Raw genomic sequence first — 13,645 nt, forward strand, 5'->3', positions numbered from 1 at the left:
CTTGAGAGGGGGGCGTGGGCTGGTGAGTCAGATCAAGGAACAATGCATTATACAGAGTCGGTAGGAAGCACGAAAGCCATAGAACGGTGTTGAACTGAGGCCTTGGAACAAATGGAGAGTTAGGATATCGAGAAAAATAGAAATCAAGTCTGGTTCTTGAGGCGTTTGTCGTTTATTTGTTGACTCGGTTGGCCCCGTTTTCCAGGCCGATCGATAACGTGTTTACGTACTGAGTACAATATCAGTGACTACGGTCACCTCCGGTTTTCCTCCTTCCTCCTTGGGCGCGCCACATCTCAGCATTCGACGACTGCTCAACCGCTGGGACCCATTTAGGATTCGATAATTTTTGGTTTCAAATGCGTAGGTGGAAGCTCTCCGTAAGCTTCCTTCCACAATATGTTGTCGCGCAAAACCTGGGGCATAATACCGCTAGACCAAAAATGCTCCATGGGCGACATTCTTAGTCTATACGGCTATTTCTTGTTCTGACATATGTTCTTCTAGACTACTAACGATCTGAGAATAGCTACTCCTTACACTTTTGATGTGAATCAACCAAACATTTGATGTGAATCAATAAGTTGACATGAAGCCTAGCGACCTTCAAACATGGTGGATCTACTGACATACATAAGTGCGCCGACTTCGAGCTGTCCGGACATGGCTCTATGCCCCCAGCACAGCTTTAGCGCAAAACCGGTCTCCATCCCTTGCGAGGTATGAATCCTTGCACCTTTTCATCATCAAGCACGTCTTGTCCAAGGCGACCAGTAACTACACTGCGCTCAAACTCGGGTCCACGCACGTAGAACGGTTCGAACCCTCCCAGTTGTGAATCTTTCCTGGACTTCCGAACCCAGACTTTACTGGACTTTTTGTCTTCCTTGAACACCGTCCTGGGTTCAAAGCCCGAGCCCCCATGATCAAGGCTCAACCACCATTTCCGTTGGTGAACAGAGCCTATGGTATTTGAAGATCCGGGATACGCGTTGTGTTTTTGGATCTGAAGGTCGACGTCCTCGTCCGAATGATTTGCCTGGTCGACACGATTTGTTGATTCCCGTGCTGGAGATGCTGGCGGAGGGGATAGAGACTCGGAACTGGAGGTGGATGGTAACCGTGCTGTAGTTGATTGTCGACCGCGCCTCTGGCGTTTTGGCCCTTTCTTTGATGGAGGGGTATAGTCAGTAGGTTCAGATTTGGCCCTGCGCAAGGTGAGGGTATAGCCCGCCGGCAGGCGGGCTCCATGTAACCGGATGCGAATTTTGCGCTGTTTCTTCACATTAGCAAATTTGAATTCCAGCATTTGGTTGGGTGGGGGGGGAAGAGTCCCATTTGAGCCTACGTTTTTAAATGACTCTTGAAGTTTCACACTATCTGAGATGTCATCGGAGATGTCATCAGAGATATCTGATAGAGAATCATCGGTCTGTGGCAGTGATTGTTTCTCTTTATAAGGCAGCACTTCGTATTCTCCAGTGTCCCAGATGATCAAGCTTCCCGTCTTGCAGGACGCCGTTTCAATGAGATGATTCTATACTCGTATCAATAATTAAACACTGGCATAGCTAACACTGGGGTGATTGATGATACCCAAAGACAGTGAATACGAGTCTCGACTGCATTCCGAATATTCGCCTTTTCACTGTTCGGATCTCCTGGCAGGCCGTACATGATAGCCCAACTCACCGAGCTGGTCTCGGAGAACTGTAGTCGAAGATCATAGTGTGGTCCAGCGATTGGATGATCATGTTGGTGAATGACAAAATGGCGTCCTGTGGGATGAGAGTTGCGGCGATACAGATCAGCATATTCGTCGATCGTAATGCGCGGTGGCTGCGAACCACTTGAGGATTGAGTGTATTGGCTGAGCTTGGTTGCAAAGGTCCCTAGGTGATCTGTGATCTGAACCTCGCCCGCTTCAATCGAAGCGAGGCTAGTCTCTTCTTCTCGGTGGATGGTTCTTTTCCTCTGTGGTGGAGAAATCGGTGCTTTTAAGCTTGACAGAAGCACCGATGTCTGTGCTCTTTGAGGCCGTGCCTTGGATTCAAGCTCCTGGCGGTCTGACTTGCCCGAGCGTTTCATGCTGAACAGCCTCTGTGCCCAGTTGGAAATGCAAGCGATGGGTGGCTGATAGAGTCTCACACTAGCTTCCTTCTGATTCGTTGAACTAGGATCATGTTGAGAGATAAGTTGACGATGGCTGATAAATGCCGAGCTCATTTGGTTCGGGTGCGGAACCTGCCTCCTTACGCAAGAGAGCTTAGTAATATTAATGAAGCATCGAACTAACCACCAGACATATGGAAAGAAGGACTATATTAGATCGTATGGAGTTTCCCAATCCTTGTAGACGCTATGGGGGTATAAAATACTTTAAGGTCGCTATGAACTAGAATGTTCAAAAAAAGAACATGATACCAATAATGTTGCAAGGCACATCGCTGTCATCATCATCATCCAACTTGCGAACCACTCGCGATATCCCCAGCAGGTGTCTTATCTCTCGCTCATTAAGAATGCTTGAGAGTCACTTGAACACTTTGGGGGTTGTGAAAAACATCCTTTGGGTCAATCGCCGCCTTTATTTGTTGCAGCCTCGGAAGGTTAGATCCCCAATACGCTTCCTGCGCATGTTGCAGCAACGGATCCACGTATCCCGGATAGGCGCCAAACGACGCGCCCGGGTGGGTATCGGAGATCACACTGTTGATTCCATTGAGAAAACCTTTGGTTGTCTGGGAGATCGGTCCAAGAAGGTTTACCGCGTAAGATTGCATCCACATAATGGCATCCCGATGAGCATAGGCGGTGGCATTCATGGGAACGTCGTTTGTCGCGCCAGCTTCTAAGTCGAAGATAATGAACCATACCGGTGTTCCTTTTGTGGCGATATTAAGGTATTTGAAGAATGAGTCCACGCCGGCATCGGATATCATATCCGTGAAAGACATCGACTTGGAGTAGAACGAGCACGGAATGCCGCCCACAATTTGCCGAATAAGGTCTTCGGATTTGCTCGCAATCATTCCCAGCCAATCGGTCAAAACCACCACGTTCCCTCCAGCGGTCGGTGGAAAATGCTTTTCCAGACCGAATTGTTTCCACTCATCGTGCGACCCGAAGAACATGCCGGAAAGCAAGATTCCCATCTCCGAGAGCATGAGTTCGCTCGAGACTCGGCGCGTGAGATTTTTGGCGTAGATAAACCTCTGCCAATCCTTGAAGAACCGAGCTTTCTCTGCTGTGCTCCCCATGTTGAAAGTATAGGAGTATTGAACAGCCTGCGTAGGAGCAGGGTGAGTATGGAGCTTAAATTTGGTGACAATTCCGAAGCTCGCTGCAGCACCTTGGATAGCAAATAGAACATCTGGGTTCTGAATGTGGGTTGCATGCACGATCGTTCCATTTGCCAGGACAACCTCTGCTTCTCGAATGTGGTCGAGGGCCATGCCCCATTCCCGTGACATGGTACCCAGGCCGCCAATCGTAAAGTGACCGCCGGTGCCGACGTCGAGACAGGCACCGTGAGCCACAGCTCTCCCACCGGCATTCAAAAGACGCGAGTGAAGGTCACCAAGTAAAGTCCCCGATCCAACTGTCGCAACATGGGTTACAGGGTCGATTGAGAAGTCTTGGAGTTTCTTCAAGTCGACGACCACTGCACCATCTGCACCTCCGAGGCCTATCATGATACACCATATCGGCTCAATTTATAGCTCAGTTTGAAATGAGATTAAAAGCGTTACATACCATAGTTTCCATAGCTGTGGCCGCCACTGCGGGCCTGCACTTTATAGTTGTTACTGGCAGCGCACGTAACGATCTTGGCCACCTGCTCTGAGGTTTCCGGGAATGTGACAGCAATAGGAGTCACTGGGCGATCGAGATTGTAGATCGGCGGCATCCGAAATTGAAAGAAAGCATCACCCTGAAAGACCACGAGGCTTGGATTGTGCCCGACAGCCGCGAGGAAGCACTCATGTCCCGCGATGCTATGAGTATTGCCCATTGTGAGCGCATCCGCAGCCGCAAGGGTGTTGACCAAGTTTTCTGAGGTGGATCCCAGTCCTAGGCGAGAAGGGTTGGGGAATCTTGAAAGGTGGCGAAGTTCCAAAGATTAGAAGAAAGGAAGGGATAAAGAGGTGGGCGGCGCCTGGACTTTGGTCAAACCCGCCCCTACCAGGAATGCAACTGAGAGGATCACGGAATTTCATTTTAGATTTTTAGACATCGCGAACATAAAGCAAGTCCCGACTCGAAGTCAATGATTGATTATGATGCAGAGAGCAGCCTTGAATGGATTTGCCTACGGCCCCGCGCCCCACTGAACCGTACACTCAACCCCAGTATACTTCAGGATCCGACCTCATACTTCCGATGGCTTGGACGGGAACACAACCTTTCAGGAACGTATGGGTTACCAAGATACAAACCAGCATTTAGTCTTGTACAAGATTCAAATCACAGCCAGTTTGACAGCTCTTTTTCTCTCTCGCTCTCTACACTCCTCTAAGGTCCACTTCGGGGACGGGAGTTCGGGTTCGGGGACCAAACCGAGCGGATATGGTCCCCGAATCCGACAATTCCATAGCAATGTTGCCAGAATGTGCGAAGTCTAATTGATTATCCCCGGGGATTCTAGCGGGGCTCTAGTGCGAATTCTATTTTTTCGTTTTCCATGAGTACTCGTTTCTTTGTTCGCCCCTGTCATCCGCCCCTGTCATCCACGATCTATTCACGATTATCTCCGAGCATACCCCGTTCCGCCATGTGGTGTTCATGAGATCAATTAGCCGTACCGATAAAGTTTACTCTCCCAGAACTCAACTTCACGATAGCAGAATGTTCACGCCGGTTCACACCTCCTTAGGCGCCCTGTTGCTCTTCCAGGGCTCCTCGGGCCTGCTCATTCATAATGGTGCTGTACTCGGCATCTCCTCACTCCTATCCGGGTCTATGTTCAATCCAAACCGCGACAATATCCCCGTCATTGCCGGTCTCGTCTCCAGCATCTTGCCCATGTACCTCCTAGCACCATCCTTAATCCCGAACTACCCTGCTGCTCCACATTCCTTGGCCTCCGTGGCGGCAACGCTAGGCGTGGGCTTCCTATTAGGTTGGGGAACAAAGGTATGGGAGATGGTATAGTCTGGTCGATTGACGGAAAAAGCTGACTGGCATGTTGCTACCTTCTAGAATGGCCGCGGCTGCACGTCTGGCCATATGCTCTGTGGTCTCTCTCGTCTCTCGCCGCGTTCATTGATTGCGACTGCTCTATTCTTCACCACTGCCGTGATCACAGCAAATGTCGCGTCTAGGATACCGTCTTGTGACCACATCCCGTGCTACACTCCAGTCTATCCTTCCTCGTCCGAGCTGGTCTTTATGACTGGTTCAGTGCTTCTTTCCGCAATCACGAATTTCATTGTTGTCCCAAAAATGCTGCACCGATGCGAGGAATCAAAAACGGTCTTTTCCTATCTAGCAGGGCTAGAGTTCGGACTAGGTCTTTGGATCTCTGGAATGGCAGATCCTGCCAAGGTTTTGCGGTTCTTTGCCATCCTGAGCAATCCATCTCTGTGGGACCCGTCGTTGGCACTGGTCATTCTCTTCGGAATCGGTCCATCGTTGGTAGCATTCTTGACACAAAAGCCGGGCCAGAAATCCGCGAAAGGGAAGGAAAGTGCAAAGCCTACTCTGGCTGAAGGATGGAGAATCCCTACGGCCACCGTGGCCGATATCGACTGGCGTTTTGTGGCTGGTGCAGTGGCTTTCGGCGTTGCTTGGGGTCTTAGGGGGAGTATGTCCAGGTCCAGCAATTCTTCGCACGGCTCTTCAACCCACATGGGGACTTGTGACCATGACCGGGTATATGCTGGGTAACCTGTTCTAGAGAGCTAACGAGAGTGGAGGACTTGGATCCATAGGAAAATGCATTGTAAATATACAATATAGACCCACATAGAGGCGGTTTGTCCGAAAGAAAGCTGATGATAGTTTCATTCACTGTGTGATACATCACATTAGCATGACTCCGTGACGCTAGAGAATAACATACAGATATAGGACAGAGTTCAGGATCAATGGAATTTGCGAAAGCATAGATTGGGTATATAACATGCATGCAAGCGGAATAGAAAGAGACCAAAAAGACCAGTCAGAAACGAAAAAGAGCGGAGGGGCTTACAATTCAGTCTTCTTGTTCAGTCGGATAGCCTCCGACTCGAGCTCCTCTTCCCGGCGTACATTGCCCATGTGGTCAAGAAAGCCTTCCAGCTCCATCCACTCAGCGGCAAATGCTGTCATTAGAACGCTCCAGTCCTCCACGGTATCCATATCCAGGTGCTCGCCATCGTCGTCGGGCGTATGCCACACCGATGGGAAGCCCTTGAACGGTGCAAAGTCGATGAGATGGAGGATTTCTACCCCTCTTGCGAGAAAAGGCAGATGGTCATCCGAAATTCCACCAAAGGTCATTACCTGATGTGAGTCCTTGGACGTATCAACGAACCATGGCTCAGTCGACGAGGACTTCAATTGACCAAGAGAACGAAGTCGCTGTTCGAGGGACCCTAGACTTTGATAGGCCCAGTGCGTAGTCGGGTAGTAGGACAGGATATTGGGGCTTCTGGCACCAAGAAGGTCCAGGAGCACGAAGAGGGATATAGATGATAGTGGGGTCTTGAACGTCGACATAGCCGGGTGCATCTGAGTCTCCCAATGCTCAGCGAGGGAACGAGCGCCATATAGCGAGTCTGTGTCGGTCCACTCCTTGAATGCTTCTTCGCCGTCCAGGAAAATGACCTGTATTCCATGTTGTTCCTCCAGAAAGTCCACTTCTTGTTCCTTCATCAAAGCCCATTTCTTGTCCAAAGCAGAGTCAACGATGCGCATAGCATGCATAATCATTGCACAGGGTGCGGCACTGTCGATAGCTCCGATGAACCCCTCAGGCTCCAGCTTGCTGTCATAATGTGCAACCAATGTCAACCGGCCAACATCTCCCATCGAGGCCCCTGGCGGATCTCGGTACGCGATAAGATTGATGAATGGGACATCCTTTCCACCAGATACTGGAGTCTTCGAAGTGGAATTTTGGAATTCTATCTTCCACTCCGGCAGTGTTGTCCGGAAGAAGGTTGTGAAGTGTTCTAGGACCGCTGTGTGACCAGGGGTGCCGGGGACGCGAGGTTGCAGAATCGGCGACAACAGAGCACCACTGTGAATGTCAAAATCTTGATTTGGGCGTGAAAGTGCTTTCAATGTGTCATCGGAAAGTTTCTCATAGGCTTGTCCGGGAAGCAGAAGGAGAAGTAAGCCTAGGCATAGGTAGAGGAAGTGGCCACGGAGGCCCTGGGGGTCACGGTAGGCCGTAGACATATCGTCGTAGAGAGTGACTAGCTGTTCATGATTTTGCGAAGCGCATCAAAAACCAGCTTGGGGCCCAGACCAGCTAGGCACGCCAGAGTACGGTATAAGGATAGAACACCGCAATGAGGAGTGTCGCACCTCGTCGCCAAACAAAGCGGACGCCAAGGCGGTCACGGCTGGCGATTTTACCGCAGCTTTCGGGGAACCGCGAAACCTCCGAGCGCACCACTGATGTCCGTCGCAAGCATGATCACGCGCGTCCTCCTCCATCCTCAATTGCGCACTTCGCTCCCGAAATCTGGCCAGCGAGATTTATGCGCTCAAGTATGGACCCGTTTTAAGTCACAGGTCCCCCGGCCATCCCGTCGCCATGAATCAGCTGCGCCCGCATCCAAAGATCTTAGCGCCGCCACGACACGCACTTCCTCTCCTACAAGCGCTGCCGCCTCCGCTAAAACAAGCACCCGGAGAGGTACTATAGCCACCTTCGTCTCTATATCATTTTCTAATTGGTCTATAGGCCCCCCGGAGCGTATATTGGTATACTATGGTGGGACTGGCCGGTCTATGTTCCTAGGCGTACTGCGGGTAACTACAATTCTGCTTTTCGGCACGGCTTGCTTGATTGTCGCGCCCTCTTGCTACACAGCCGAAAATGCCTGGTACATCACACCACTAGGTATGCGCTCCTTTCTGGTGTTCTATATGAAAGAACTTGGTATTGATTTCTATTCGTTTCAAGTGATTGCTGGCGGCGCACTGCCCATGCTCTTTGTCGCCTATACTTCCGCGCCCTATGTCAGCTTTATTCACCTAGCACTTCCCGCATTCGCACGAAAGTCTCGAGAGACAGCCATACACTACGCAAAAGACTTGCCGCCCACAACTACCCTCATACTTACGACGACGAGATTCAACGCAATACCCCGACAGACTGCCGTCCGTTTGGGAGATCTAGTGCCGGATAAAAACCCCATTCGACCTGTTACTTTTCGGAACTTGAATCCCGCGACCAGATCCTGGTGGATGGGTAAGCCGACGACACAATTCTTCACAGCTGATCACAGTCAGCCCGGTAGACAGTCAACCGCATTTTATCCGGAGATATGGCCGGCTATCTATAAAAAGATCCAAAGCCAAACAGCTCACAGAGGATAAGTGGGTAATGCTATTAATATTCTCACATAATGTATTAATTCTATTACCCTCTAGAATGGTGTAAGATCTTATTGTATCCCACCTTTCTAGTATGAACATATCAGTGGCGGGCCGAGCCCTCCACAGAATCCAATCCCAAGACACCTACCATCAATCCATACATACCTTCTAAGAATCCGAAGATAGAGGAAGGAGACTTTAGCGAGCGCCTTGGAAAGTTCCCGTCCCTTTTTGATAAAGAAAGGAGTGCCGAGACCTTATTTATGCCATGCTTCGTCCTATTTGGTCCTAGTTGGATGAATATCTAGGCGAGCTACTATCTAATCTTGCGTAATAGATTAACCCAGATCGGGTGATCGTACTACGAGGCTTATTGGGCATATGCAAAGCTTATTTTAGCTAGCAAGACGTGATAATTTGGTCGCGGCTATCGATAATCGCACTTATACAATCAATCGAGAACATAATCCGAGTTATTCCGCAGGACGCGCCTTTTCTTTGGATCTTATATCCCCTTTTCGAGGAGGGACAAGTCCCATTTCGATCTATAGTCGTGTCTTCGACCTTCCGCTATATATCTTCCTTTCAGTTCTACCTATAAGGTAGGACATGTTGAGGAATTGTAAGGAAAGAGATCCAGTAGCTTCTGATAGGTACAAATGTACTTCGAGGGCTTATTGGCGAAATTGACTACAGTAATAACACCGTCTCTGCTCTATTTGGTAGGTATGTAACGAAGTCAGCTACGCCGATACAAGTCCGATATGTATTCTGTTACCGGTCTTGTATCGGGGTAAACTCACGTGATAGGCCTCTGACAGCGAGAACTCGTTCTCAATTGCTCCTCATGACTCAATATCCCTAGTGAAACAAGAAAAATGACTTGAACAAGGTTCCTGAATCTGCAGAATACCAATTCCGACCCAGTGGACCTGGAAAGCGAGTCCGAAGGAGCACTGAATCCATACCAGTGTGGGTCCAATTTCGTGACATGGAGATACAGGCAACATCGCGCAGCCTCCCAGGTTTTTGAACATGTCAGCACCCACAACCAGGCGCAATCGTGCCCTGGCCTCATGTGAACCTTGCCGAGAGAGAAAAAGTCGATGTGATCATGGCAAACCAGTTTGCGCCTCCTGCCAGCGTCGTGGGCTCGACTCTCGATGCTATTACCATCCCGCACCTCTAACTAAAAATCGGAGTGCACAAAGACCGACCGTGCCTACGCTACCCCGATCAAACCTTGCTAGGCCGTCATGGAGCAAGAACAGCGCAAAAAGCTGCCAGGCCCATCTCGGACGGTCTACGGCTGGACCGCCCAAATTTCACACATGGCCGTTCATGTCGACCGTCTCTGACACGCTGCGACAGACACCCACGCCGGGCTCGCATGACAGCAAAGCTTATGAGGCCCACCTAGCCACCATGAAGGAGATTGTGTCTCAATTGAGATACCTCCCAGTCATTGAAAAGTGTCTCCATCAATACTACTCTTTTAAGCACAACGCACTTGTACCGAAACCAGTCGTTCTGCACCTCCTGGAAACGCTCCGTACAGATCTGGTATCTTCGGGCCATATACTTGGAGAAAAAGGAGAGCGAGTCGAGTTAGGCAATATCTCGGAGATATCCGAAACTGTGCTGCTCTCTTCCTCTACAGAGGTCCTCATCACGCCATCCTTAGACCTGCACGGTTTCTTCGCCTTGTTCTGTGGCGCGAATCTTCGAGTCGAGACTATCGGTCTTTTCTATACTATGGCTGCCCGTGCTTCAGTTTTTTTTGTTGACCGCGACGAGGATAAGGATGGCGCATTTGTCCAAGACATGGTTTGGTATAGTACGTTGACCTTACGACTAGCCCGTGACCTTGCACCTCAGTCAACCGACGTCATCATATGGCTAGCGAATGAAAATGCGCAACTCAGATCGTTCCTTGAAGGAGATGCGAGTGAGCACGTCATGCAAATTTTGTTGATTGTAGGATACTGATTGATTTCAGGCCTCGGTGTGTGGCGTCTTGTGGGCGATCTCGCGACAGATTTATTGGCTCTGGGCTTGAACAGAGAAGCGACATATTCCCCTGAGAGAACCCCGTTTTTCCTTGCAGAATGCCGGAGGAGATGCTTTGTGACTGATTATTATCTCGAGAAAATGTTCGGCCTGTTGTTCAATCTGCCTCCTCGCATTACCTCTCGATATGTTGACGTCAAGCTCCCCCTTGATTTGTCAGATGATGAACTTTTCGCGCGAACTCCTGAGGAACTAGAGGAAGCAAAAAGTCGGCTCACAGAAGATGGTTGGAACACGGATGGGAAACTTAGGGCAGCAACCTGGGCTCGACTACGATATATCTTGAGTCAGTTTCGGGAAGAAATTGTGGAATATCATTTTCAAGCATCACAGGCAGCTGACCCTGTCCAGCTCAGGTATGAACCATCAATCGGAGAGATGCTGAATGGCCACTGACAACCAATTAGAGAGTTGTCTTCTCGATGCCGTCAGACTTGGGATAACCTGCTTCCCCACCTGAGGTATAGTCAGGATTGTTGGAAATCCGACATGCCTCTTTCCCATTGTTATATGCATGCGAAGATTCATCTGGCCTACCTCCAAATCCACTTCCAGATCTACCACCTCCTTGGAGAAGATAGCTCATTTCCCCTTCCCGAGCTGCTTGATGTGTCTGCAAACATATTGGAGACAGTTGTGCAAATGGGAAATTCTCGCCGCAAAGGTGCCTTTACCTTCAATGATTTGCCTGAAATCGTACGTACTACCCTACCTTACCGTCCCATTCCTTTTTTGCATAGCTGACAGGGTTCAGCTTCTTTCCTGCGGCTTGCCCTCTGCCGCAGTCCTTTCGACTGCACTAGAAAATATTACGCAAGATTCTTCAAGAATCCTTCCGCCCGGTATAAAGACGTCGTCTGTGATTCGGAATCTTTCCGTACTTGCATCGCAACTTGAAAGTGTGGCCAGTGCCCGGGAAAGAAATCAAGCGTTCTGCTTGCAGGCTGCAAAAGCCATCACGGAGAAGTTGGACAAGATCTTGGACAAGTTTGCGACATCAAAGTTTCAGGCAACTCCCGATGTCGCGACAAGCGCTGACGTGAGCCCGATGTCAGTTCTGACCCCTAACATTGACAATTCCCTCCCTGGTGGAGCTGGGGAGATTGGTGCTATCAATCTGGACGATTACGAGAATTTTGATATAATGTCTTGGGCAATCGATTTCGACCTGGGAAACACGGCCAGCAACTGGACTATGATGTAAAATCAAAATCATTGCGGAGTCCAGCGGCGCTCAAGGAATTCATATCGTCTGAAATGACTAGATAACGAGAGGAGTACTTTTATTCGAGACAGTGCTATCTGTGAACCCAGAAATATGAGATTTTCTAAAAGGAGAAATGTGACACATGATGCTTTGGTTTGTAGCATATGGGTCCCGCCGATCATCGGCGTCTTTCTGAGAGAAAATGTCCAGAAATTCAAGATATTCCAACGGTAATCTTTCTTTGGGTTCAATTATGGTCTTTGGGGCTGGTGCCTTCTCGATATCTGCCATTATCCGCCATTGAGGCAGCGAAAATGGTGAATTCCTCGGATCTGTTGCTTTGTCTGTCAGGTAGAGAAAGGGTTACGCCCCAATCATGCGAATGTCGTGTTCGTTTCGGTATCTTTCGTCGTTTTTTTCATCGGGTCTTCTTTTGTGATTCCATAGATCTCAATTACTTTCTTAATTCCGCAAGTCTGGTGACAGTGTGCACAGTTGAATGTCATTGTGTTCTTCCATGAGATTGTCCGTAGAGCTTTAGCCAGGGGATACCGAGCACAACCGGCTGCTGGCTCAACTTAGTCACAAAACAGGGCAGAGTCTCTCTATGCCTCTGTATACACATCGGTATTTGTGTCAAATGGGCGATCCGCGCGTCTTCCGTCTATACTTCGAGTCGTCGCGGCGTAACGACCACTTTCCATATTTTGTCGAGCGAGGCCCAGTATAATTAAGTAAATAAGGGAGATCGATCTCTCGTATTGAAATAGCAAAGGGTCGATTTCTGGCCGAAGAAGTTACCTTTTTGTAATCCTGGAAACTTCCTCTCTGCAACTATCAACTCCGCTCATCTCGACCACCACTAGTCATTCCCACTCGTATTCTTTCTCCACGCCTCACCTCACTTGCTATCTCGCATTTTCCCTTACGGCCTGAGACTTTACCGCTCTCTATCCTGACCTTATCCTTCATACTCAAATTCGCTCCATACACTGCACGATGCCTCCCACTACCCCAACTCGTTCGACCGACGGCATGCTGGGAATGAGCGTTTCTGAGACACGCCTACTTCTTAACGCACTCATTTGCTTGGATGACCAGACCGGCAAGGTATGTAGCATCAAAGCATGGACCATCTCGCCATCATCTCACTCGATACCTATTCCATCATTATCATACACGATTATGCAGTTTTTGAGCTCACTAATGATATCTAATAGGTCGATTTCCACCAGCTCGGGGCACGTTCAGGTATTACACTCGCCTCGGCCCGCACCATGTACTCAAAGGCACTGCGTAAGCTGGATCGTCTCAACCCCGGGCCTGGCACCGACTCTGCTACCGGCCAGGCCTCTCCTTCCGCTGCCCGTTCCCCTGGCCGTCCCCGTCAGCGCCAGGTTGAAACTACTAGTGCGACTAGTGCGACTGACACCGCCGAGCCTGAGGGCACCGAGCACTAGATGGAGTCAGAGGAACCGGAAGGTGCTGTGGATGATGACGACGAGGAAATGGTCAACGTCGTGGTCGGACTTTGAGCGACATCTTTACACTCATCCTCACACTGCTCCTAAATGGGGTTGTGTGGGAGAACTTGGGGCGTCTTCTTTCGTTGCTCCTTCTCCATTACTCTTTTCTTCTTTGTGGGGTGCGTTGGTTGCTTGCTTTTCCTGATTTCGGTGCCCGTTCGAAATATTGCAGTGCAAAATCGGCATATGGGCTTTAACCATCTTGTTTTTAAGGGATACGGAATACATTCTCCGTCCTATCGGGTTACTTTTGCTCAAGTTTACACATACTTCATGATAGGCGGTGGTGTCGAAAACACTCCTAGAG

The 13,645-nt window shown here is 49.6% G+C and overlaps 6 protein-coding genes across 6 annotated transcripts; 3 read left to right on the plus strand and 3 right to left on the minus strand.

Annotated features, from left to right (window-relative positions):
* Positions 1–688: 688 nt before the first annotated feature.
* On the minus strand, positions 689–2,226 carry N7482_001096 (uncharacterized protein; the record flags this gene model as incomplete). The annotated part of the gene is made up of 2 exons (XM_056683221.1): positions 689–1,537; positions 1,597–2,226. 2 exons carry the CDS (start codon positions 2,224–2,226, stop codon positions 689–691), a joined length of 1,479 nt encoding a protein of 492 aa, XP_056546827.1.
* A 290-nt stretch (positions 2,227–2,516) lies between these two features.
* On the minus strand, positions 2,517–4,015 carry N7482_001097 (FAD-dependent oxidoreductase; the record flags this gene model as incomplete). Its single annotated transcript, XM_056683222.1, has 2 exons — positions 2,517–3,688; positions 3,757–4,015. 2 exons carry the CDS (start codon positions 4,013–4,015, stop codon positions 2,517–2,519), a joined length of 1,431 nt encoding a protein of 476 aa, XP_056546828.1.
* An 833-nt stretch (positions 4,016–4,848) lies between these two features.
* Positions 4,849–5,889, plus strand: N7482_001098 (YeeE/YedE family protein; the record flags this gene model as incomplete). Its single annotated transcript, XM_056683223.1, has 2 exons — positions 4,849–5,136; positions 5,203–5,889. The coding sequence occupies 2 exons, from the start codon at positions 4,849–4,851 to the stop codon at positions 5,887–5,889; spliced, it is 975 nt and encodes a 324-aa protein (XP_056546829.1).
* Positions 5,890–6,189: 300 nt separating this feature from the next.
* Positions 6,190–7,386, minus strand: N7482_001099 (glutaminyl-peptide cyclotransferase family protein; the record flags this gene model as incomplete). The annotated part of the gene is made up of 1 exon (XM_056683224.1): positions 6,190–7,386. The coding sequence occupies one exon, from the start codon at positions 7,384–7,386 to the stop codon at positions 6,190–6,192; it is 1,197 nt and encodes a 398-aa protein (XP_056546830.1).
* A 2,490-nt stretch (positions 7,387–9,876) lies between these two features.
* On the plus strand, positions 9,877–11,809 carry N7482_001100 (fungal specific transcription factor domain-containing protein; the record flags this gene model as incomplete). Its single annotated transcript, XM_056683225.1, has 4 exons — positions 9,877–10,483; positions 10,535–10,961; positions 11,013–11,301; positions 11,360–11,809. 4 exons carry the CDS (start codon positions 9,877–9,879, stop codon positions 11,807–11,809), a joined length of 1,773 nt encoding a protein of 590 aa, XP_056546831.1.
* A 1,002-nt stretch (positions 11,810–12,811) lies between these two features.
* On the plus strand, positions 12,812–13,272 carry N7482_001101 (putative histone h1.3.; the record flags this gene model as incomplete). Its single annotated transcript, XM_056683226.1, has 2 exons — positions 12,812–12,922; positions 13,033–13,272. The coding sequence occupies 2 exons, from the start codon at positions 12,812–12,814 to the stop codon at positions 13,270–13,272; spliced, it is 351 nt and encodes a 116-aa protein (XP_056546832.1).
* Positions 13,273–13,645: the final 373 nt, after the last annotated feature.

This window comes from Penicillium canariense (assembly GCF_028826845.1).
Source record: "Penicillium canariense strain IBT 26290 chromosome Unknown utg000001l_segment0_segment0, whole genome shotgun sequence".
Lineage (NCBI taxonomy): Eukaryota > Fungi > Ascomycota > Eurotiomycetes > Eurotiales > Aspergillaceae > Penicillium > Penicillium canariense.